The sequence below is a fragment of the Pan paniscus genome, chromosome 11 (genome assembly GCF_029289425.2).
Source record: "Pan paniscus chromosome 11, NHGRI_mPanPan1-v2.0_pri, whole genome shotgun sequence".
Classification (NCBI taxonomy): Eukaryota; Metazoa; Chordata; class Mammalia; order Primates; family Hominidae; genus Pan; species Pan paniscus.
Genome location: NC_073260.2, coordinates 5,870,628 through 5,893,710, shown reverse-complemented (window position 1 = coordinate 5,893,710; position 23,083 = coordinate 5,870,628). Strand labels below are relative to the sequence as shown.

At 58.3% G+C, this 23,083-nt stretch overlaps 2 protein-coding genes across 8 annotated transcripts; one reads left to right on the top strand and one right to left on the bottom strand.

Annotated features, from left to right (window-relative positions):
- The first annotated feature begins 68 nt into the window (after positions 1 to 68).
- Positions 69 to 11,058, top strand: CACFD1 (calcium channel flower domain containing 1). 2 transcript variants are annotated; one of them, XM_003822435.5, is made up of 6 exons: positions 69 to 473; positions 3,772 to 3,844; positions 5,612 to 5,737; positions 8,211 to 8,318; positions 8,630 to 8,754; positions 8,853 to 9,001. In XM_003822435.5, exons 1-6 carry the CDS (start codon positions 353 to 355, stop codon positions 8,999 to 9,001), a joined length of 702 nt encoding a protein of 233 aa, XP_003822483.1. In that variant the 5' UTR covers positions 69 to 352. The 2 variants fall into 2 exon arrangements, with proteins under 2 accessions (XP_003822483.1, XP_003822482.1); XM_003822434.5 differs by lacking the exon at positions 8,630 to 8,754 and having other exon boundaries at positions 255 to 473; positions 8,853 to 11,058.
- Positions 6,325 to 19,881, bottom strand: SLC2A6 (solute carrier family 2 member 6). 6 transcript variants are annotated; one of them, XM_055117505.2, is made up of 10 exons: positions 19,237 to 19,877; positions 18,524 to 18,686; positions 17,305 to 17,511; positions 16,507 to 16,606; positions 15,670 to 15,881; positions 15,231 to 15,383; positions 14,250 to 14,358; positions 13,684 to 13,869; positions 13,374 to 13,519; positions 6,325 to 6,525 (listed from the first exon to the last, which is right to left on the bottom strand). In XM_055117505.2, the coding sequence occupies exons 1-10, from the start codon at positions 19,326 to 19,328 to the stop codon at positions 6,475 to 6,477; spliced, it is 1,419 nt and encodes a 472-aa protein (XP_054973480.1). In that variant the 5' UTR covers positions 19,329 to 19,877; the 3' UTR covers positions 6,325 to 6,474. The 6 variants fall into 6 exon arrangements, with proteins under 6 accessions (XP_054973480.1, XP_054973481.1, XP_063449943.1 ...); XM_063593873.1 differs by lacking the exon at positions 6,325 to 6,525 and adding an exon at positions 6,978 to 8,532; XM_034929415.3 differs by lacking the exon at positions 6,325 to 6,525 and adding an exon at positions 11,367 to 12,455 and having other exon boundaries at positions 13,684 to 14,124; positions 19,237 to 19,881.
- Between the last annotated feature and the right edge of the window lie 3,202 nt (positions 19,882 to 23,083).

The following is a 23,083-nucleotide window of genomic DNA, read 5'->3' as shown; positions in this document are numbered from 1 at the left end:
CCCCCTACGCTAATGACGCCCGCCCCCCTCGGGCACACCTCTCCGATGCCTGCGAGCCCCGCCCCGTATGCTAACGAGCTCCCTACCCCCAGCTCCTCGCCGCAGCCTGCGGGTCCCGCCCCCTACAATAATGAGCACCTGCCTCCCCTTGAACGCCCCTAGTCGTGGCCTGAGGGTCCCGCTCACTATGTTAATGAGCACCCGCCTCCCTTCGGGCGCGCCTCGCCGCAGCCTGAAAGCCCCGCCCCCTATGCTAATATGCTCCCTCTCCCAGAAGGCAGCGCGCCGGCTCGGACGCGGCCGGCTACCGAGCCCTTTGTGAGGGCTGTGAGCTGCGCCTGACGGTGGCACCATGAGCAGCTCAGGTGGGGCGCCCGGGGCGTCCGCCAGCTCTGCGCCGCCCGCGCAGGAAGAGGGCATGACGTGGTGGTACCGCTGGCTGTGTCGCCTGTCTGGGGTGCTGGGGGCAGTCTGTGAGTATCCGGTCGGGGAGAGGGGCCGGCCCCGTCGCGCATGCGCTCCTCGCCCTGCCCTGCACCGCCCCGGCGGCCCCAGGGGAAAGGACCCGCTGGGGGTCGGGGGTCTGCCGGGCGCCTCCCGGGGCGGAGGGATGGCGGGGCCGCCGGGAGCCGGCGTCCTGGGGTTGCCATGGTTACCCGCTCGGGCCTGGGCGCCTTGGTACCCCGGGCTGGGCTGGCGCTTCTGGGAACATTCCCGGAGGGACCAGAAACCCCAGGGCCGGGGGGCGGGGGGGCGGGGGGGCGGGGGCACCGGCCTGGGGCACGTGACTGAGCCCTCCACTCGCTCCCCAGGGGCTTTTGTGAGACTTTCTCGGTGATGCTCACGGGGCGCATGCCCACCTGGCCCGTAGTAAAGCGTCAACTGTTGACTTGGGCGTAGGTGACGGCAGCCACATTGCTAACCTTTGGGCAAGGATTGTTTGTAAGGGAGGCGGGTGCACGGCTGGCTAGATTTCTGGCAGGAAGCCACTGGGCGGAAGTTTGCTGAGGGTCAGGTGGTGTCAGGGCACAGGTGGCCCCTGGGGGCCGCGGGGCAGTGAGCTGAAGGCCCGGCGTCTCCCTGGGTCCTCTGTCCGCTGTCATATCTCCCCCTTTGCTGCTGCCTTAGCCGCCTGTCACCGGCCCTCCTCCCCTTCTCCGCAGGCATCCCAGGCACAGACCCTGACCTTAGGCTCCCAGGGAAGCTAGGCTCTTAAGCACAGCCAGAAAAGGACAAAGAGGGAGGCAGGTCAGCTCCAGGAGTGAATGGAAGCCGTACGCTGGCCTTCCAGGGAAAGACAAGTCTGTCTGAGTGATACCCTTTCCTTTCCTGTCTGCCCTCAATCTTGTGGATTACTGGAGTGGGCAAGGTCTTAGAGAATGTCTGTCGAGGATGTCTGCAGGGTTTAAACAGTGCCTGCCTGGCAGAGAGGGCTAGCTCTGGGCCTGGGCAGGGCAGGCCCCATCAGCAATCCTGCCAGAAGGACCACCTTTTCAGGGTCACCTTGGGTTCCACAGCCTTTCCAGGTGGGTAGAGGGTGGAGGGAGGTTGAGGGTGGAGGGAGGTTGAGGCAGGAGGGTGCTGGGCTAGGAGTGTGCTGCCCTCGCTAGGCATGCCCTTATCCAGAGGCAACGGATGCGGTAGGGCAGGCCCTACCCCCAAATCACAAAAAGGCCCCGAGTTTGTGTCACTGCTCTTCAGGGCAAGTACGCTTTTGACTTTGTAGGAGAGACTGGTGGGTTTGAAGTTAGGCATTGGATCCAGTCCTGTCATGTCTGGTTAGCTGTTTTCCCTGCAGATTAGGGTGGGCAGTGCAGTGGGGTGACATGGTCAGTGGTGAGAAAGGAAAGGTCCTGACTATGGCCTGTAGGCCACACCTCCTTCCTTCTTGGTCAGTGGCCCTGCCGACTCCCAGATTTGCTGTGGAGTCTTACTCAGTTCTGTGCCTCTCAGAGTGAGGTACCTCTGCCTTTCCTGGGAGTTCCTGGGCTCTGTTGGGTCTACAGATGAAGCTTCAGGAGAAACTTGTGGCATTGCCCTGAGTTGTCAGTTGCATCTGCAGATTTTTGGGGGCACGGTTATGTGAATATCAAATGCTGTATTACAGGGTAGAATGCAAAAATGCAGGGTGTTTTAGAGATGCAGCAGGAATTCAGACAAGGGTTGTGTGCCGGGCTGGTCCTTGGGTAAGGTTTTCCTCCTCCAGGGTGAGGGGATCAGAGAGAGTACCTGGAGAGGGTCTACCCTGGGTCCTAAGAGCATCTGGAGGTGATACCTTGGGAGGGGACAGGATTGCATGGTGACAGCCCCCTCATGTGGAAGATATCAGCATTGAGGCCCCCAAGTGGACATCCTCCAGCCCTTTATTGCTAAAGGATTCCTGGCTGGAGCCTGCTGGTCTGGCTTGACACCTGGTCCTCCCCCAAGGCTGGCTGTGGGTTGGACAGCTGGGGTAGGGTTGGAGCTGGAGGCCAAATGCTGACTGCAGCAGGAAGCACAGCCGAGCTGTCAGGTGAGGCCAGGCACAGCAGAGAGGCAGGGAGCCGTGTCACCCTTTGGGCACTCTGCTAGGACAGGCAGGCCCCTGTGCACCTGTGGTTCTGGAACACCTTGCTGTCTGAAGGCAGATGTCTAAGGCTGTGCTGAGGAGCAGTGCAACGCTTGAGTCCTTTGTTTTAGAAGGAGACCCTGGGGGCCCATGAAGCAGTCCCATTGCAGTTCGGCTCACTTTATCTGGCTTCTTTGCCTGCTGTCTGCATAAGGTTACCTGGGAAAATGGAAAACAGCAGAATTCCAGACCCAGGTGGAGGGATCAGGTGCAGAGGAGCTGCTGCAAGTTTAATGAGCTGGGTGCTAATTGCTGCCTCCAAGGCCCCCCTCAGTGATGGCCTGGGCTTGCTCCCTGCCCAGCAGCCACCTCCTTGGACCTGCCTTGAAGGTTCCTGGAGTTCCTGGTGAAGCCAGGCTGCAGGCTGTGGGTGGAGGAGGGAGTTGGGTGCAAGAGACCCTGCTGGTGAGGTGCAGCTGGGAGGCAGGGCATCAAGGCTGCACATCTGGGCATCAGAGAAGCCACGTTCTGGGGTGGAAAACGATGCCCCCTCCCCTTCCTGGCCTCATGGCATTTCAGCGGTGGGTGGCTGGGCTGTGGGACTTGCTCATGTGCAAGAGGAGAAACGGGTCTAGGAAGATGAAGATAGCGTGCCAGTGGCACAGGGCTGGTGAGGAAGTTAGAGCTGGAGCTGCTGCTCAGTCTTACCTGGTTCCCATCTCTGTTCTGAGAGAGGCACCCCTTGTCCCAACCAAAATCCAAGCCACATTTTCTGAGTCAGAGGACTTCTTGTGTGGCTGGCCCTGTGAATGGTGGCAAGTGACCCTTACCGAAGGCTGAGTCTTGGGGGAGCACTGGCCTGAATCCTTGAGGGACATTCACTCTTTAATCCTTCTTTAATCCTAACCTCCCTTTGAGGTGGATATTGATGTAGCTGGGGTCAGAGGGCCAGCTCCTCTGAGCCCTGGAACGGAGAGAGGATGCTGTGAGATCCACCTGCCACCTTGCTGCCACCTTGCTGTGGGGCCTGGGGCAAGCCACTGCACCTCTCTGCGTCTCCTCACCTGTCTCAGACGATAGAGGGCAGGCTTCTGGGTGCTGTGAGAACTGTGTGCTGAGCATCTGCAGAGACTCTCGTCCTTTCCAGTCATCTCCCAAGGCCGCCTTCCCAGCGGGCTCCGCCTGCCTCCCTGCTGACTCCTGCCCGTGTCTCTTGTTTCAAGCTTGCGCGATCTCTGGCCTCTTCAACTGCATCACCATCCACCCTCTGAACATCGCGGCCGGCGTGTGGATGATGTGAGTAATGCATGGCCGTCCCACCCCGGGGGTCTTGCTGGTCGGGAATCTGCAGGGCACCTCCCAGGACAGAGGAGTGGCAGGGGCCGTGGGAGTGGGCATCCTTGTGGTTGCCATGGCTACTGGCTCCAGCCTGGGTGCCTCGGGCATGTGAGTTTCTGGCCACAGCATGCGGCTTCTTCCCCTTCATACCCCTACCATGTTTAGTTTCCTAATGAGAGGTCAAGGCCCAGGGAATGCCCACCCCGGCCTTCATCCGGTGCAGGGGCAAGGCCATCAGTGCTCCAGACATTTCTGGAGCATCCACTGAGACTGCAGATGCCAAGTCCACTATACTGGGGCCCTCGCCCTCTGGGAGCTCCCAGGACTGGGGTGGGGAAGGCTGTTCATTGGGGCTGGCTGAGGACTGGGTTGAATGGTCTGCTGGGAGAGGGCACTCTAGCTCGGAGCTGTGCCAAAGATAGATGGGAGAGGCGGGTCGGAGTTGTCATGGGAACCCGTGGTCAGAACACCCTCATGTGCGTTCCATGCCCACCTCCTGCCAGGGTTTCGCCATCCCATCGGAAGGGAAGGCGGGGTGAGGGCAGGCCCGTGTGGCTTGGGGCACATGAGAAGTGGCGGTGCACCAGGAATTGATGAGTGTCCTCATGGGGCTTGGTGCCTTGAGGGGTACAGAGCTAGACGAGATTCAGGTCCCGTCCCCAGTGACCTATGGCCAGTGGAGAGCCTCGGGGGCCTGCTGTGGTGGGGTCCTCAGTGCTTGTGCTGGCCAGTGGTGGATAGGGAAGGGGGATGGACAGAGAGGCGCCCGGCCCAGCTTCAGGGGGTGGAGTCGGAGCCTGGCCGAGTTTGAAGTGGAAGGGCTGGCCCAGCACAGAGTGAGCCCATGCTTGGAGGCCTGGTGTGTGGGAGGCTCGGGGCGGGGTGCAGTGGTTAAGAGTTGTGAAGAGAGTGCCTGCCCCGGGCTTGGGGTGGCTCTTGGGTGTCCTGAGCCTGCATTTCTGTTACACAGGCATAATGATGGCACTTTTCTCCCAGGCCTGGGGACAGAAGGGCCTGGCTCAGTGTCTGCTAACTGATTGTTACCCATGCATAGAGAATACCAAGACCACAGCAGACACCTTCCGTCACCAGTGGCTTAGCTGTTCCCACCCCAAACATAGGGCTGGATGCAAGGACTTGCTAAAGTTCTTCCTCCCCAGCGTGGGCTTCCCCTGGGTGTCCCCGGGCCTGGGGCCGGTGGCATCAGGTGTGTGGGCAGCTCTCCATGACTGTTTCGGGACTGCGTGGCTCCAGCTCTCTGCCTCCCTGGTGGGGCAGCCTTCCTGGTGCTGGTGCCACTGACGGCTTTTGGTGGCCATGGCGATAATACTAACAGCAGACAGAGGACACAGCTGCCAGTGCTCCATCTGTGGATGAACCTGCCGCAGCGTTGTAGCAGTGCCATGATGTGGGGTCCCCTTTCCTCCATGTCACACAGGAGGAGGATAAAGGGAAGCAGAAGCCCAGGGGCTTCCCTCTAGGAGTGTTCAGTTCAGCTGGGGAGATGGGTGTGCAGGAGCAGCTGGGGAGTGCTGGAGTCTTCAGCAGAGGCTCTCCGAGGGGTACAAGCAGGTGCCCTGGAGCAGCCGGGCGGCTTCCCAGAGGAGGAGGGATGAGGGCAGGAGGGTGAGGGAGGTGGCATTCCTTATGGCACTGGCACTGGGGGCCGCCCTCATCCTCCTGGGATTGTCAGTCGCTGCTTTTCTCCTGCCCTGGTCCCTGCAGCATGAATGCCTTCATCTTGTTGCTGTGTGAGGCGCCCTTCTGCTGCCAGTTCATCGAGTTTGCAAACACAGTGGCGGAGAAGGTGGACCGGCTGCGCTCCTGGCAGAAGGCTGTCTTCTACTGCGGGTGAGGGGTTGCTGGGCAGGGTCCCGTGACACAGTTCCCCAAAACCCCACTGACAAAATAGGACCCAAAAGTCAGGTGAGGGTGGGCAGTGTATTCGGTTCCTCTCTGTGGAAGTGTAAACTGGGATTGCCTTTGTGCACAGTGATTTGCTCATAGCTGCCAAAACGTGCCCCAGTGGTTCTGCGCCCAGGAACTCAGCTGTCGCTGTGCCGTAGTCACTGGAAGGTTCACAGGTATATGAGCATGTGTGGCAGCATTCCGTGCAGTGGAGAGAAATGGGAAGCGTCTGGAATTTTGGTCCGTCCACTGGGAGTTGTTAACCAGATGATAGTAGGTCTGTAGGACATGTTTCTCTGCAGCCTTTCCAAAGAGTGGGTTCATCTAGATGTCCTGACGTGAAGGGGGAGAAGCAGGTTGCAGAGCAGAAAATGTGGTTGCCCTCTAAATACACTTGTTAAAAATTTTCCCGTTTCTAACAATGAAATCAATATGTAATACTTCTCCTCTCAGTCATAAGACGGAACTAATTTCAGGATAAGCTTAATACATGGAAACTCGTAGAATAATGCCTCTGGTGCATAGGAGGCTGGTGGCAGCTGTATTTATTATTGTCTAGGTTATCTTTAGAAAGAAGTCTAGATGCAAGCTTGCTTCCCCTCCAGAGAGGCCCGGTAGCTTTGATGGTAAGAGCACGAGCCACGTGCTTAGTTCTGGAGCCATCTTGTGCCACATCTAAATCACGAAGACCACAGGATCACAAAGCTCTTATCCACACGCAGTGTCATGTCCTTAGGGGTTCAAAAAACTGTATTTTTAAAATGCTAGACATCATAGAAATTCATTCACAATAATTTGGAATATAGAACAATGTTACTCGAAGCCCGCTGCCTGCTAATCTTCTGATGTGTGTGCTTCCTGTCTGCAGGCATTTTTTAAAAGCCTGCTTTTAACACAGTTATAACCATTATGAATAAGTTTGTATCCTGCCTTTTTTCACTTAGAGTAATGATATAAGCATTTGAACATCACCACAGACTTTATAACATTCTTTCAATACAGGAATATTCATTCAGCTGGATGTATCATGCTGTTCTTAATTTCTTAACTGGTGTAAATCGAGCTGTGATAAACATGTGTCTGCTAAAACTTTTTCTGTGTTTATGATGATTTCCTTAATATCTATTTTCAGGTGTGGAATTACTGGGTCAAAGATTCTGATCATTAAAAATATTTTAAGATGCGTGGCTACGTTGCTTTCCAAAGAGGTCCCTTGAGTCTCTCCCCCGCCCCCACCCCAGCCCAGGGCTGCACACCACTTCACATTCGCATTTATCTATTTGTTATCTAAGAGGGAAAAATATTTTCCCACGTGTTTCCATTGCATTTTCTGATATGAAAATTTTCGAGTTTACTTTTTAACCTGTGGGAACCTCAGTGTTCTGCTTAGCAAGTTCAGTGTGTTTTCTGTATTAAAGATTTCATGATCCTTGGTTGTATTTCCTGCAACTATTTTTCCAGGCTCTTGTTTGCCTTTAATTTTGTTTTTGTCAGAAGGTTCCCCGCCGTGGTCTTTTTCTTTGTAATTTCTATTATTATTTTATCATTTTGAAATTTTTTAACGACAGAAAAATCTCACAACCACATGTCTACAAGAATGGAAACTGAGGTAGAATGCAATTGGCCACGAGTCTTGTCCTCCCGCACAGGCAGCCTCCTCTAGGGAGGCGACAGGACAGAGCGCTGGCCTCCAGGCTGCAGGTATCCTCCTGGCCCAGTTAGCCCAGGAATTGCTGCTGGCCTGGAAATTCCAGCCAGGATGGAGAATCAGCCCCGGGGACGCTTAAGCCCCAGTGGACCCTGCCACCAGGTGACGCCAAACTGCAGCAAGGTCTGGGCCGACCCTGCAGACCCCGCAGCCTGCAGCCCTCCCATGATGAGACCCTGTGTTCCATGTGGTTGAATTCTAGGGACCTTACTTGTGGCGATGTGGCTGGTGTTACTCTATAACTCAGAGCATTTATTTAGTGCCTGTGGTGGTCAGCATTGTGTAGGTAACATGCCTGACCTCGGACAAGCTTTGATCCCCTCTCCGCGGTGGAGATTCTCAGTAACTTGCCCGCGAAGCTAGTAGGTCCTGGATGGGAAGCCAGATTCTCTGTCACAGGCTCTTTCTGGCCAGTTTTTCTCACAGTGAGGGCACTGGACCATCTCGTTACTGTTTAGCTCTTTTTGGGATCACAGACCCCTTCAAAAATCTGATGAAAGCTTTGGATCCTATTCCCAGCATGGAACAGTTTTACAGACAAGCTCAGGGCTGATGAAGGACTTTCTGAAGCTGTGTCTCAGTTGATTTTTGGGGATCCTTCCTGTGCCCTGGGTGTCTAGGAAGGGTGCTGGGCCGAGTCCAGGAAGCGGGGAAGGATGTGGTGGCTGTGGGTCCGGAGTGCCCCCTTGACCTCTGCTTTCCCCCCAGGATGGCGGTCGTTCCCATCGTCATCAGCCTGACCCTGACCACGCTGCTGGGCAACGCCATCGCCTTTGCTACGGGGGTGCTGTACGGACTCTCTGCTCTGGGCAAAAAGTGCGTCTGCCAGGCCCAGCCCCTGGGCAGGGCCTTCCTCCCTCCGCCCCCCGAAGTCCTTCAGTGAGGAGGATCTCAGAGTGGCCCCTTTTAGCTAGTGGAGACCGAGGCAGAGGTCCCAGTAACTCATCGGTGCCTCCAGGGCTCAGCTCGAGTGGGTGAAGACAGAGGATTCACAACACTTCTGCGTGGCCCAGTCTTGCCCCGTCATGGCCTGCAGCAAGGATAGCAAAAACATGGCTGGTGGGAGCCCTTTCCCCTCCCAGGTCTGCACCGGGCATTGTACTCAGTTGCCACCCTCTCTCCTGCAGAGCCCAGACTGAGGCTGGTTCCTTCTCAGCCCAGCATCCCAGGGAGCCTGGGCCACTCTCAGAGGGGACAAGACAGGCCTTTGCCACCCCAGCAGTTGTCTCTGGGGAAATCAGAATGCCTGCAGGTCACACCTGGGTCACAGGGCAGGAACCGGGCAGTGGTCAGGAGGGCTGTGGGCATGGGGCTGGTGCTCCACGTGACGCTGCCTCTCTCTCTCCCCAGGGGCGATGCGATCTCCTATGCCAGGATCCAGCAGCAGAGGCAGCAGGCGGATGAGGAGAAGCTCGCGGAGACCCTGGAGGGGGAGCTGTGAAGGGCTGGGCGCCCCTCCCTCCCTGTCCCCTCTTCTGGCTCTGTGTGGGTCCAAGTGAGGCCTGGACTGTCCACGCTGAGGCACAGCCTGGAGAGGGGCCTTTGCACGTGTCCCTACACCTGGAGTCCTCTGCTCCTTTCTCCAGACTGGCTTAAGCCAGGAGCCACTGGCTGCTGGTGTGAGGGTCTGGGCTGCTGGCCTTGAGGCAGAGCCTGCAGCAGCTGTGTGGACACCACCCGGCCCTGCTTCTCTGCTGGGTGGGTCTGCAGACCTCACACCACAGACAGGGCTGCCAGTGACCTGCCGTGACCTGGGAGCAGCTTCCCCTGGAGATGCTGGTCCTGGCTTGAGGGGAGGGGCAAGTGGGACCCTGCCACCTGGGCACTGAGCAGAGGGACCTCCCCCAGCTCTCTTAGCAGGTGGAGCCCCAGGGCCTGGGACAGCCTGCCGCTGCCAGCAACCTCCCACTGCTGCCTAGGGTGCAGCGCCCACTGTCACCCTGCCTTCTGAAGAAGCCCATAGGGCTCCTAAGGTGCACCCCGGTACCTGGAACTGCAGCCTTGGCAGTGACTGGACAGCTGGGTGGGGGATGCTCCCTGCTGGCCCTGGGAACCTTGGACAGGCCACCTCAAGGCCCCTCGGCTGCCCCTCCTCCCTGGGCCTGCTGGGGTCCCTAGGTTCTGCCCATCACCCCCCGCCCCTGCTGGCCTTGGTGCTAAGGAAGTGGGGAGAGCAGGCTCTCCCTGGCACCCCTGAGGGTGCCCACCCTCTCCCTGGTGTGGCCCCGTCAATGTCAGCCACAGCCCAGCCCCATTAGTGGGTTAGTGGGTCTGACCTCAGCCCCACTCAGGTGCTCCTGCTGGCCTGCCCAAGCCCTGCCCTCAGGGAGCTTCTGCCTTTTAAGAACTGGGCAGAGGCCACAGTCACCTTCCCACACAGAGCTGTCCCCACTGCCCTGGGTGCCAGGCTGTCCGGAGCCAGGCCTACCCAGGGAGGATGCAGAGAGCTGGTGCCCAGGATGTGCATCCCCGTATTCCCTCTGCCCCGTGGCCTCAGCCCGCTGGCCTCTCTGACCATGAGGCTGGCTCTCAGCCATCGGGCAGGTGCCTGGTCAGGCCTGGCTTAGCCCAGGTGGGGCTTGGCAGAAGCGGGCAGGTGTGGAAGATATTCCATCTGGGGCCAACCCCAGGCTGGGCCTGCGCTGAGCTTCTGGAGCGCAGGTACTGGGTCTTGCTAAGTGAACTGTTTCCCAGGAACACCTCTCGGGCCCATCTGCGTCTGAGGCTGGGAGTGGCATCTGAGGCCAGGAGTGGCAGGCTGGTGGGCTGGGCGTGGGGTTCTCTGGGCCCTGCCCAGTACTGCCCTGGGGACTTGGTGGGCTCCTGGGTCAGCAGCATCCCACCCCTGGGAGTCTGGCCAGCTGAGCCCCAGGGTGGCAGGGGCATTATAGCCTGGTGGACATGTGCCTTCAGGGTTCCTCCGGGGCCACCTTCCTCAGGCCAGTGCTGGGTTCAAAGGGCTGTGTGTGTGTGTGTGTGTGTGTGTATGTGTATGTGTATGTATATGTGTGTGGGTGCACACATCTGTCCCATGTATGCAGTGAGACCTGTCTGCCTCCCACAAGGAGCAAGGGCTCTGCCCGCCCTCTGCTCATTCCTACCCAGGTAGTGGGACCCCGGGCCCCCTTCTGCCTGGCTTGCCTGCTGCTGCCCTTGCCAGAGGGGTCTCACTGACAGCCAGAGACAGCAGGAGAAGGGTTGGCTGTGGATCAAGGAAGGCTGCCCCTGTACCCTGTGGGGAGATGGTGGGTGCATGGCTGGATGCAGAGGTGGAAGGCCCTGGGCCACAGGTGAGAGTGGGCGGGTCACCTGTCCCAGGTTCCCAGCAAGTCTGCAGCTGTGCAGTCCTGGGGTCCCTGACCCTGTCGCCCAGGGGGCGTGCTGTCCAGCAGGGGCCCTGCCTTGCAAGGAACGTCTCTTCCGGCGGCCGGGCCGCTCCTGCCTGGTCTGGGCTGTGTGTGGCGCCCTTTCCTCCTTGTTTGTTCCTCTGTGTTCTGTGTGCGTCTTGAGCAATAAAGCGTGGCCGTGGCTCGCGTGCCTGCCCTCTGCTCCCTTCTGCCTTGGTGCCTGTGTGTGAGTGTGGAAGCCAGGCAGGAGCCGCTGGCCCAGGAAATAACTACAGGTCCTGTCCCGAGGCTGCCCCCAGCATCCCAGACAAGGAAAGTGACCTGCCCAAGGTCACACAGCTAGAAAGAGCCTTTTAAGGGTGGGCCTCGCCGTGGGCTTCCCCTCACTGCAGCCTTTTCCCTGCCCTGCTTTGCTATGGATCAGCAGTCAGTGGCCCTGGCAACCTTGGCTGGTTCGGGTCTAGCCTGGCTGCTGTGGGGGCTCCTGGAGTAGACCCCACTCTTTCCTCGCTAGGACTACAGGTCCAGTTCCTTTATTTTTACAAAAGGGTGAACACAGTTTGCAGATAGGAGCTGCCTGTTCCCAGAGGTTGGGCTGGGGCAGGAGGAAGTGGCCACGCCAGGTCCTTTGCCCTGGCTTTTTTTTTTTTTTTTTTTTTTTTGGCAGGGGGTGGGGACGGAGTTTCACTCTCGTTGCCCAGGCTGGAGTGCAATGGCATGATCTCAGCTCATTGCAGCCTCCACCTCCCGGGTTCAAGCAATGCTGCCTCAGCCTCCCAAGTAGCTGGAACTACAGGTGTGAGCCACCACACCCAGCTTTTTCGTATTTTTTAGTAGAGACGGGGTTTCACCATGTTGGCCAGGCTGGTCTTGAACTCCTGGCCTTGGGTAATCCACCTGCTTCGGCCTCCCAAAGTGCTGGGATTACAGGCGTGAGCCACTGTGCCCGGCCTGCCCTGGCTTTTTAAGTCCAGGACGTTCCCTGTGGTGCCCATAAGACTTGTGAGGGCAAAGCCGCGTCTTCCTTGCACAGCCAGATGCCACCAGATCAGAGCGCGATGATATGACTACGTTACTTGGCTGCCTCCAGCCCTGTCCTCTCAGTCCTCCCCGTAGCCTTCTGTGGGGCGTGTCCTTCACGCAAGGGAAAGGGACTAGGCCTGAGGTCACCCAGCAGGGCCGTGTCCCTGGATGCGGGGTTGTATGCACTCCTGCAGCCCATGGCTATGTGCAGCACTGTGGGCTGCCTGGGCTGGGGCTGTGGCTGGACAGCAGTGCTACCTGTCCGGAGCCAGGGGCACCCGCTGCTGAGGCCCCATCACACTGCTCTTCCTGTGCTCTGGCTGGTGGCAGGGATGACTGCTGCCTCTTGGTCCCAGGGTGCAGGTTTGTAGCCAACACAGAGGCCCAGCCACTGGGGGTTTGGCCCCCTCCAGGCGGGGACCCTGACCTAGCGCAAGAAGGACCTTCTCCCCGTGCGGAAGAAGGACTCGATCTGCTCCAGGGACCGTCCCTTGGTCTCGGGCACACAGCAGCCTGTGAACACCAGGCTCACCAAGCAGATGGCCGCGAAGAAGAAGAAAGGCACCTGGAGGCCGAAGGTGCTCTGCGGGTGAAGAGCGGGGCCGGGTCACAGGGAGAAGCTCCAGGGTCCTCCTGCCCCAGAGGAGCTCGTGGGCGCCGCTGGTAGTGACCAGCCCTGTGGGGCCTTCATCTGGTCCTTCCTGTGTTCAGAGACCGCCCCCCCACACCAGGGCTCCCCCACTGTCCCCAGGACAAATCCGAAGTAGCCCTTGAAGTCTGCATCCCGTCTGCCCCTCGGCCTTCCTCAGGGGCTGGGCCCTCTGGCGTCAGCTCAGGTACCCCCTCCACACCCCCTACCCAGCGCTGGCATCCCAGCTGTCCCACGCCGTGGCCTGCAGGAGGCCCGCCCTGCAGCCTGGTGGGCACGCAGGTTCTTCTTGGACCCTCTAGGCTGATGGACTCACTCTGGGTTGCCTGCCCTCCCCCAACCCCCCTGCCCTGACCACTGCAGGGACAGCTTAGGCGCTGGCCTAGCCAGCTTCTCCCTCATGGGAACTTACTCTGAGCCTCACACATTCTGGCTGGTCACAGGGCCCGTAGTTTTGAACCAGGAGGCAGGGGGAGTGGGTGGGGTTGAGGGGGGAGTGTGGCTGCTGCTGAGACCCAGCGCCCAGGAGGGCGGGAGATGAGGCACGGTGGGGAGGTGGCTTCCGGGGCCCCTGGCAGGGTCCTGGGCCATGTCCTGCCCTGGCCCGGGAGGTAACCTGACTTCCCAGAACAGTTTCCTACGCCCGTTCCTGTTTCTTAAAATGAAGAGCCTTTGCTAGGCTATCACGTGACCACTCTGGGGTCTCTGAGTTCAGGGGGTGTGTGCTCATCTCCTAGGGTCACTGAGAGTTAGGGTCCTGACAGCAGGCCTTGGCACAGCCCCTGGCACTGAGAAGGGTCCTGGCCAGTCAGAGAGGGCCTAGGGGCCTGGGGCCTGGGGCTGAACACTCACCACCACTGGCAGGAAGGACTTGGTGAGGACGAAGGCGGTGAGCCAGCTGGCCAGCACGCAGAGCCCTGAGGCCACGCCACGGGCACGCAGGGGCAGGACCTCAGACATGAGCAGCCAGGTGATGGGACCCCAGCCCATGGCGTAGCCTGCTCGGAGGAGGAGGCAGGTTCAGGCCCTGTGGGGTGACTGGAGGCGGCTGTGTCTGTCTCCACTGAGCTGCTGGAGACCCCCCTCTCCAGCCACCCCAGACACATCACCCATCCCTTAACACCCAAGATAGCCTGCCCCTCTGAGCCACCACTACACCTACCCATGATGAAGAGCATGGTGGCCAGCAGGGGCACCAGGGTGAGGTAGCCAGCGGGTGCTGCCAGGGGCTGCGCCAAGTCCCCCCAGGACTCACTTTCCAGGCCCGCAGTGCTGTTGGGGCTCAGAGGCCTGGGGCCAAAGTGGATGTACAGCCCCAGAGTCAGGTTGGCAGCAAACATGATGGCCGCTGTGGACAGACAGGTGGCCTCGTGGGGCCAGGACCCTCTGAGCCAGCTGTTTCTCTCAGAGCTCCTTCTGCAGAGCCCCTTGATACTTGCGTGGTCCAGCTCGTGTCTGGGACTAGAGACCCCCAGCAGGGCAGCAAGCTGTGTCTCCAGCCGCGTGTCAGGCTCCCACCGTGGAGTGTCACAGCCAGTGTGTCCACTCAGAGCCCCAGCGGACCTTTCTGGAGCCACTGGCCTGGGCCAGGGCCCTGCTGATGCTAGGGAGGCAGGTGCTCTGCAGTTCCCAGCCACACAGCCCCACCCCGAGGCAGGCCTGCACACCCAGCCCAGCCCTGACCCATGCGGAGGAGTGGGGCAGGAGGGCTGCCTGCAGGGTGCTTACCTGAGACGAAGAGCAGCACCTTGCGGCCTGCGAGGTCCATGGTGAGGGCGGCGATCAGCACGGACAGGAGCCGCACGGCCCCAACGATGGCTGCGTCGTCCTTGGGGGGCTATGGGGGGGAGACCACCAGGGCTGAGGGACCTGCCTGCTGTTCCCATCCCCCTCCAGGACCCAGCTTGTCCCGGCAGGCATTGCAGGGGCTCAGGCCAGCAGCTCAGTGCAGTACTGAGTGGCCTGGCACCTGCAGCGTGCTGGGCATCTACACTGTCCGAGCCTATGGGGCTCCTGGGCAGGGACACATCTGCTCTGCCCACCACTGTGCCCAGCTGGCACAGAATCCAGGCGTGATGATGACTTGCTGAACCGTGCTGTTACTAATCTTCAAATCTCATCTCACTTTGAGCCTTGGGGCAGGCTGATGGAGATGTGCTGCTATCTTCATCTTGCAGAGGAGGAAGTTGAGGTTCAGAGGGGAAAGTGACTTCCCTCATTAAGTGGCAGATGCCACAGGGCTCTGAACCTGGGGTCTGTGGCCTCAAGGGGTCCATGTTTCTATAAAGCTGGTTTCCTTTGTAATCCCATGTATTTTATTTAATTTTAAAATTTTCTATATGTTTTTAGAGACAGGGTCCTGCTCTGTCACCAGGATGGAGTGCAGTGGTGAGATCGTGGCCACTGCAGTCTCACACTCCTGGGCTTAAGTGATCCTCCCGCCTTGGCCTCGTGTTGGGATTTTGCCAGTATTTTATTTTAAAACACTTAAGCTTATCTTAAAAACATTCTGAGAACAGGTGAAGGCACTGGAACTGTCTCCACAAGGCTCAGATCTCAGATCTTGCTGTGGCATCCCTGACACCTGGCACAGAGCAGGTGTGGGTAAGGCCAGGGGTTGGGTAAGTGCAGGAGCAGGCCCTGCCTCCCCTGCCCTGCCAGCCTCCAGGGGACCCCATGGGTGGGCGCCGGCCGGGGCTGGGCTCTCACCAGAAGGACAGCGGTGCTGTCGAAGATGGACTGCAGGTAGACCAGGATGGGCGTGATGCCCGTCAGCTGCTGCAGGAGGCGCATCAGCAAGGCCACGGTGATGGGCCGGCACACGTGGGGGGCCCGTGCCTCAGCCCACGATACTCGGCTGCTCTGAAACACAAGGCCGCCGCTGAGGGCGTTGGGCCAGCCTCTCCAGCAGGCGCCATCCTGCCCTGGACCGCCAGGGGTTGTGTGGGAGACCTCCTTTTTCCCTCCTCCAGGAAAGAACCAGCTTACCAGGCCACCCAGGCTCTGGGGACAGCCCCCCACCCCAACCCAGGCACTTGGATTAGTGGGAACTACTGTGGTCCTGTCTTCCAGGAAAAGCCTCCACGGCCACACACAGCTGAAGTGCTGGAGGCCGGCCTGCCCGGCTCGGGCGCACACCCTCCTGCACCTGTCTCCGGACGTTGTCCTGGATCTGCTCGAACTCCCAGTGGACATCGACGTCCGTCCCACGCAGCCAGGCCAGCGCCCGCAGGGCCTCTTCGTCCCTGCCCCGAGAGAGCAGGAAGCGCGGCGAGTTGGGCATGAAGCTGAGCAGCAGGATCATGATGAGCACAGGCGCCTCCCCGGCCACAGCCAGCCAGCGCCACGGCAGCAGGAGGCCTGGGGGCGAGGGGTGGGTGAGGGGCCAGGTCCAGGCCTGGTCCAGACCCTTCCCTCTGGAGCCTCTGAATAATCTCATCTGCCCTTCAAGGTCTAGTCCAAGGGCCATCTCCTACAGGAAGCCTACCCTGATTGCCCCAGGCAGGGTGGGGCTGCAGGGATTGCTCAGCCCCTGGCACATAGTAGGAAGTCCTTGGAAAGTCTTAGGGCCAGGGCAGGATGAGGAAGGGGTAGGTTGGGCAGGCAAGGCCCTAGGCCTCCACCCAAGACCTCCACACCCCCTCAACGGAGCAGCTGCATGCACTGTGATTTCTTTTCTATCTGGACTTCCCATCTGAGATGGCATTTGATGGAAGCTTTCTGCCGTTAAAAGATAGTCTGGCGACTGTGGGTCCAGGAGAAGCCCTGGCTGCCCCAGCTAGAGACTGGGCCTGTGGCTAGAGGGGCAGGCCCTGCCTGGAGGTGCCCAGCAAGGTGCTGACTGAGTGGGGCCGGGATGCCAGATCTCTTGCCTCTCAGCCCAGAATCTGTTCTGGGACAAATCATTCCCTTTCCACCCACGTCTACCTTGGCGGCACCCACCCCTCCCACCAGCCTGCACACAGGAGTGCGGGGCCATACTTGCCAAGGGCGTAGAGGGACAGGGATCCGAACACTGCCATGAGCTGGGGTGTGGCCCCCAGAGCCCCACGAACGCCTGGGGGAGCAATCTCAGACACGTACACCTGCAAGACACAGCCGCCGCACCAGGTTTTGCTGAAAATACTGGTTCCTAGGCCCGGCCGAGATGGGAGAGTCAGCCCCTGTGAACCCCGGAAAGTGGGAAGTGGAGGCTTTCTGGTGGGGCTGAGTCCTGGTCATGACTCACTGCAAGACCTTGGGCGGCCTGCCTGATCTCCCTCTGTCCTCAGTTTCCCTAACTGTGACGTGGGTGGAAGTACGCAGCTCGGAAATGGGCAGCATGACGCTGGGAAGGAGGCCCGAGGGCTCCCAGGCTTCAGGGCTGAGCAGGTGAGTCCATGCCCTCCAGTGAGTTTTGTCTCCTCTGCTGGGCTCACCACCAGGCCCCGTGTGGAGTACCGCATAAGATAAGAAGGTCCCGGGGACGGTGTAGGGCGGGGACTTCCCTCTCCTACCCATTGCTCAATGCGGATTTTCTCCAATTGAGTAATACATCTGACCAGTCAAGAAACGGGGTAGAAGGCTTGGAAAGTCCAGAGTGGGGGCAGCTGGGGACCTGGAGACAATTTCCCCCAAATTAGCTGCCCTGCTGGGGGTGAGCTGAGGCGCCCTGGGCATCCGCAGGGAAGGCAAACAATTCTCATTGCCCAGAAGGCATGGAGGCTGGGAGGCCTTAGTCAGATGGAGGCTCAGCACCAATACAGAGGCATTGGGGTGCCTGGGTGGGAAGGCCTGGCCTTACCGGGATGCAGGCAGCTGTGAGCCCCCCGGCGAAGCCCGTCAGCGTCCTTCCGAGCAGCAGCATCCAGAGGCCGTGCGCACCCGCCATCAGCGCATAGCCGGCCGCCGACGGCACAGCTGAGAACATGATGCTCAGCTTCCGGCCCAGGAGGTCGTTGAGGATCATGGCACTCAGGCCTCCGGCCGCTGCTCCCAGGGTGAACACGGACTGCAGGGGAAGGGGGTGCAGGGCAGATACGTCTGGGCACTTGGCACCCCAATCTCATCAGAGTCCAGGGACAGCTTCTTCCCTAGGCCGACCCCAGGAGCTGGTCAAGCACTTGGCCAAGTCAAGCACTTGAAACAGGGAGCCTCCTGTCTTCAAGGAACAGCCATTTGTTAGGGATGCCCAAACGGGGAATTCTGCTCTAGGGAAGAGGTGCTGCGCCACATATCCACAGTGGTTCTGTCCAGCCTGATGTTTAAATGTCTAATATTTTAATACAGGAGAATTCTGTGACTTGAAGGTACTGGGCTTTAAGATTTGGAGGTTCTTAAGTTCCCTGTACAGCAGCAACTGGGACCCCCTCTGGACTCTGCTAACTGGTAGTGGGACCTGGGCACATTGCCCAGCCTGTCTGCGCCTCAGTTTCTTCAGCTGTCTTATGGGGAGAGCGCAAGTTCTACCTCGTGGCGTTGGCCCTGAGAATCAATGAACGTTCAGGGCCCAACACATGCCTGGCACATAGGAAGTGCTCAGTAAACCTTGGGAATTTTTATCTTAACTACTATGTTAACAACTCTACATATGAGGCTATTAAGATTATAATTTTAGACTCTGGGACTTTGGGATCTTCCTCTCCATCAGCCCACAATCTGTCCTGCGGACCCTCCTTGCCCCAGCCAGTGCCTCTCCCCACTGACACCTGATACCCTTGCCCCCATCCAGCCAACTGTGGGTGTGGGGACCCGGGGAAGCCTCAGCCCCACCTAGTATAGACCCTGACAGCCACCTCCCCACCTGCTCCTTCTCTCACCCTCTCCACTGGCTTTCAGTTCCTCATTTCAGAGGAATCCTGTAGCTTTACTCCACCCACTAGTGGCCTGGATGGCCGGGGGAGGGGGGACCAGGGCCCTGGAGGGACCCCCAAGGTGGAGAATTTGGGAGGTTCCTAGCTGGAGATAAGGCTCAGCAGGTCCCTGCTTCCTGCACCCACCCTCCTCCAGAGGATGGTCCTTACCCCAAACCAGGATGCCTGGGATTTGGTCAGATGCAGGTCAGGATCCAAGGAGCGCTCCAGGGCTGGGATGACAGGGGATGTGTAGACCAGGGCATACCCAAAGCTGAAATTGCCGAGCACTGCGGCGAAGGTGGCCAGGAACACCCTTTTGTTCTGCAGGGTCCTGGTGATGGTGGCGGACAAAAAGACCAGGGTCTCTGAGTCCCTCCTCCAGGGACCATTGCCTTTTCTGAACCCAGTGGCTGCCCAGCTCAGCGGGCAGTGCTGGGGAGGCCTGGGTCCAAGGCCATTCACGTTCCCAGGGCCTGAGCCCCAGCTCCCCTGGGAAATTCCCAGGCTATTGTTAGCTCATCGCAGTGGCTGAGCCTCTGGTGCTGGGGCCTTTTCTCCGGAAGAGGAGGCTCTGGTTCTGCCCCCAGGGCGGCGGCTGGAGGCTTGCTGTGTGACTTCAGGCAGACCCCCTGCTCGCTGGGGCCTCAGTCTCACTGTCTGTGGCAGTGGGGGGCTGGGCCCGGTACTCTCGTGGATCGTTCCTTCCCTTAGGGGGACCAGTTCCTTAAATAGGAGTAGCGTGTCTGGGACAGGAGGGAGCCAGATGGCCCCTCGGTGGCGACTAGGTCAGGGGAGGCCCAGGGCGGGAGCCTGCCGCCGGCTGGAGGGAACCAGGGCCACCCCCAGGCCCCACCCGCAGCCCCCAACCTAGCGACTCTCACCCGACCCGCGCCCTGTCCCCTGGCGACGGGGGCGGCTTCTCGGGGAAGGTGTCGTAGTCCGGGCCCTCGGCTCCCAGCAGCGGCTCCTGCATGGCCGGGTCTCTCTCGGGGCGAGCGGAGGGCGCTCAGACTGGAGCAGCCGCCCGGGGCCAGCAGCTCCGAGGGCACCGGCCAGGCTCCGCCCCTTGGCCGCTATTGGCTGTGGGACGGCCCTGCAGAGACACGCCGGCCAATGGGGCGGCCGCACGCTGTCCTGATGCTCGGATGCGGACCCGGCTTCCCCGGGCGCGGCCGGCGCGGCCGGCACCGCGTGCGCCCCCGAAGGTCGCGCCCCCGAGACAGGATGGGGGTCCCAGGGCGGAGCCCCTGCTGGATCGTCCGGGGCCCCCGCGGAGCGCCGGAAGCGGCTCACCCGGCCCGGCTCTTGCAGGCGTGACTGCGGCAATGCGCGCAGCCCCTGTCGTACTCGCTCCCGCGGGGTGGAAACCGAGGCCCAGAGAGGCGAAGCCGCGCGCCAGGGTCACAGCGAATGCGCACCTCGCTCCTCCTTACGCTCTAGCCCTCCCCGTCGCGTGGCGTCTCAGGGCCACCTCTGCCCTGGCTCTCCCTGGCACCAGGGAATCGGGGTGTGTCAGGGCAGCAGCCGGATGTGCGGGACGAAGGAGGCAGGAGGGGCCGGCGAGGCGCTGTGGGCAGCTCCAGTGGGCGAGGTCTGTATCCTCCACCCCAGGCTCTGGTGGTAAAAATAACCTGAGCTCGTGACACGTAACCCAGGTAGTAAGATAACATTGAAAAATAAGAAAAGCAGAAATGGAAAATTCCCGGGAAGACCGTCCTCAAAAAATCCCACAGCCGTTCCACCTCTCCCTTTGGGCCTTTTCGGGAAGAGGACGGAATCACGCCCTGCTCTGTTGGATGGACGTGCCACACACGCTTTTAAACGGAGCCTTTGTTGCTGAGTATTTGGGTCATTTCCCATTTTAGCTATTAACATGGTAAAGCATTTTTAAAAGTTAGAATTCCCTTTTATTATGATTGAAATACAACCATAATAGAACAATAAAATCACATCCATCTCCCGTCAGCCTGACCTTGAAGGCGTTTTAGCCTCTTCCAGTCTTTTCCTCAAGTGCCTATTTTGCATATTTGCTATTGGGGCCCCCATTAAACTGTGCAGCCCCTTTACGTCACCGTTTTTTTGCCATCAAGATCATAGGCTTTGGACTCAGGCACACCCTGGTATGGTGATCAGGCTGCACAGTCCTCGTGGCCATATATATATGTATATACATATATATGTGTATGTATTTTTACATATCTATATGTGTATTTTTTTTTTTTGAGACGGAGTCTCGCTCTGTTGGCCAGGCTGGAGTGCAGTGGCACGATCTCAGCTTACTGCAACTTCCACCTCCCGAGTTCAAGCGATTCTCCTGCCTCAGCCTCCCAAGTAGCTGGGATTACAGGCATGTGCCACCACGCCTGGCTAATTTTTGTATTTTTAGTGGAGACGGGGTTTCACCATGTTGGCCAGCTTGGTCTTGAACTCCTGACCTTGTGATCCTTCCGCTTCGGCCTCACAAAGCGCTGGGATTACAGGCGTGAGCCACCGCACCCGGCCTTCTCTTTTTTTAAAATGTATTTTTTTTCTTTTAAAATCAACTTTAGGCCAGGTGCAGTGGTGTGTGCCTGTAATCCCAGCATTTAGGAGGCCAAGGTAGGAGAATTGCTTGATGCCAGGAGTCTGACACCAGCCTGGGCAACAAAGTGACCCTGTCTCTACAAAAAGCTAAAAAAATTGTCCAGGTGTGATGGCAAGTGCCTGTGGTCCCAGCTACTCGGAAGGCAGAGGTGGGAAGATTGCTTGAGCCCAGGAGTTTGAGGCTGCGGTGAGCTGTGATCACACCACAGCACTCCAGCCTGGGTGACAGAGGGAGAGCCTTCTTGAAAAAATAAAATACAAGAAAAATCAACTTTGTTAAGCTATAATTTATATACAGTAAAATGAATCCATTTTAAGTATAGGTTGATGAGTTTTGACAATTGTATAACCCCGAACACCCCCAATCAAGATATAAAACATTTCCACCTTTTCTTTCTTTCTTTTATCTTTTTTTGAGACAGAGTCTCTCTCTGTTGCCCAGGCTGGAGTGCAGTAGTGCGATCTCGGCTCACTGCAACCTCCGACTACTGGATTCAAGCGATTCTCCTGCCTCAGCCTCCCGAGTAGCTGGGATTACAGGCACCCGCCACCACACCTGGCTAGTTTTTGCATTTTTGGTAGAGATGGGGTTTCACCATGTTGGCCAGGCTGGTCTCAAACTCCCAACATCAGGAGATCCTCCCGCCTTGGCCTCCCAAAGTGCTGGGATTACAGGCGTGAGTCATCACGCCCAGCCCATTTCCACCCTTCTAGAAGGTTTCTTTGTGCCTTTCTGAGGTCAACCTCCTTTCCCTGCTCCCCAGTAAACTTTTTTTTTTTTTTTTGAGAGGGAGTTTCACTCTGTCCCCCAGGCTGGAGTGCAGTGGTGCGATCTCGGCTCACTGCAAGCTCCGCCTCCCAGGTTCATGCCATTCTCCTGCCTCAGCCTCCTGAGTAGCTGGGACCACAGGTGCCCGCTACCACGCCCAGTTAATTTTTTTTTGTATTTTTAGTAGAGATGGGGTTTCACTGTGTTAGCCAGGATGGTCTTGATCTCCTGACCTCGTGATCTGCCGGCCTCGGCCTCCCAAAGGGCTGGGATTACAGGCATGAGCCACCGCGCCCGGCCTCCCCAGTAAACTATTAATCTGCTTCCTGTGACGATAGATTAGAGTGGTCTTATAAAGAGAACCTATGTGAAGCACCGTTTTTTGTCTGCCTTCTTTTTTCAGCATGTTTATGAAATTTATCAGTGGTTTGCCGATGTTCAGTGGTTTGTTCTTATTTGCAGCCGCGTAGTGTAGTGTTTTAAGGATGTAGCACAGTTTTTGGCTAAAAGAATGAGCCGGTGTGAGCCTTCTTGCACAGAACCCTGCTTAACAGCCTTTTTTTTTTTTTTTTTTGAGATGAGTCTCGCCCTGTCCCCCAGGCTGGAGTGCAGTGGCGCCATCTCAGCTTATTGCAAGCTCCACCTCCTGGGTTCACGCCATTCTCCTGCCTCAGCCTCCTGAGTAGCTGGGACTACAGGCGCCTGCCACCACGCCCAGCTAATTTTTTGTATTTTTAGTAGAGACGGGGTTTCACCGTGTTAGCCAGGGTGGTCTCCATCTCCTGACCTCGTGATCCGCCCGCCTCGGCCTCCCAAAGTGCTGGGATTACAGGCATGAGCCACTGCACCCGGCCCTGTTTCACAGCCTTTTAATGTTAAAGGCTGGGTGGATGAGCCTGAATTTGTAATGAATCTTCTGTCATGGGCATCAAAGCTGTTTCGAACTGTAAGGGTAGAAAAGGTGGAATCCATTTCCTCACCCATTGTTACAAGACTAGCAGATCCACCTGCCTGCTCCACCGTGACACCATGACACACCAGTACACCATGACACACCAGTACACCATGACACACCAGTACACCGTGCAGCAGGGTTCGCAGCAGGGAAGAGTTTAATGATTACAGGGCTCTGAGCAAGGAGATGGGAGGAGATCCTCAAATCCATCTCCCCTAGGAGCTTTGGGCTGGGGCTTTTAAGGGGATCATGGAGGGCGATGGGCTTTAGAAGTGGGTTGTTGATAGGTCTGGGGATGGGAGGTAAAATCATCAGGAGGCGGAAAATGTATTCTTTGGTGAATCAGGTCCTCCTGGGGTCCTTGAGACCAGCTGTCATCAGTAGTTTCTTTCTTTTTTTTTTTTTTGAGACAGAGTCTCAC

Coding starts and splice junctions, on each gene's coding strand:
- CACFD1 (XM_003822435.5), top strand. CDS start 353: ATGAGCAGCTCAGGTGGGGCGCCCGGGGCGTCCGCCAGCTCTGCGCCG. Junction 474..3,771: donor TGGGGTGCTGGGGGCAGTCT/GTGAGTATCCGG, acceptor TCTTGTTTCAAG/CTTGCGCGATCTCTGGCCTC. Junction 5,738..8,210: donor AAGGCTGTCTTCTACTGCGG/GTGAGGGGTTGC, acceptor CTTTCCCCCCAG/GATGGCGGTCGTTCCCATCG.
- SLC2A6 (XM_034929415.3), bottom strand. CDS start 19,328: ATGCAGGAGCCGCTGCTGGGAGCCGAGGGCCCGGACTACGACACCTTC. Junction 14,359..15,230: donor ACAGCACCGCTGTCCTTCTG/GTGAGAGCCCAG, acceptor TCCCCCCCATAG/CCCCCCAAGGACGACGCAGC. Junction 13,520..13,683: donor CACCATGCTCTTCATCATGG/GTAGGTGTAGTG, acceptor TCCTCCGAGCAG/GCTACGCCATGGGCTGGGGT.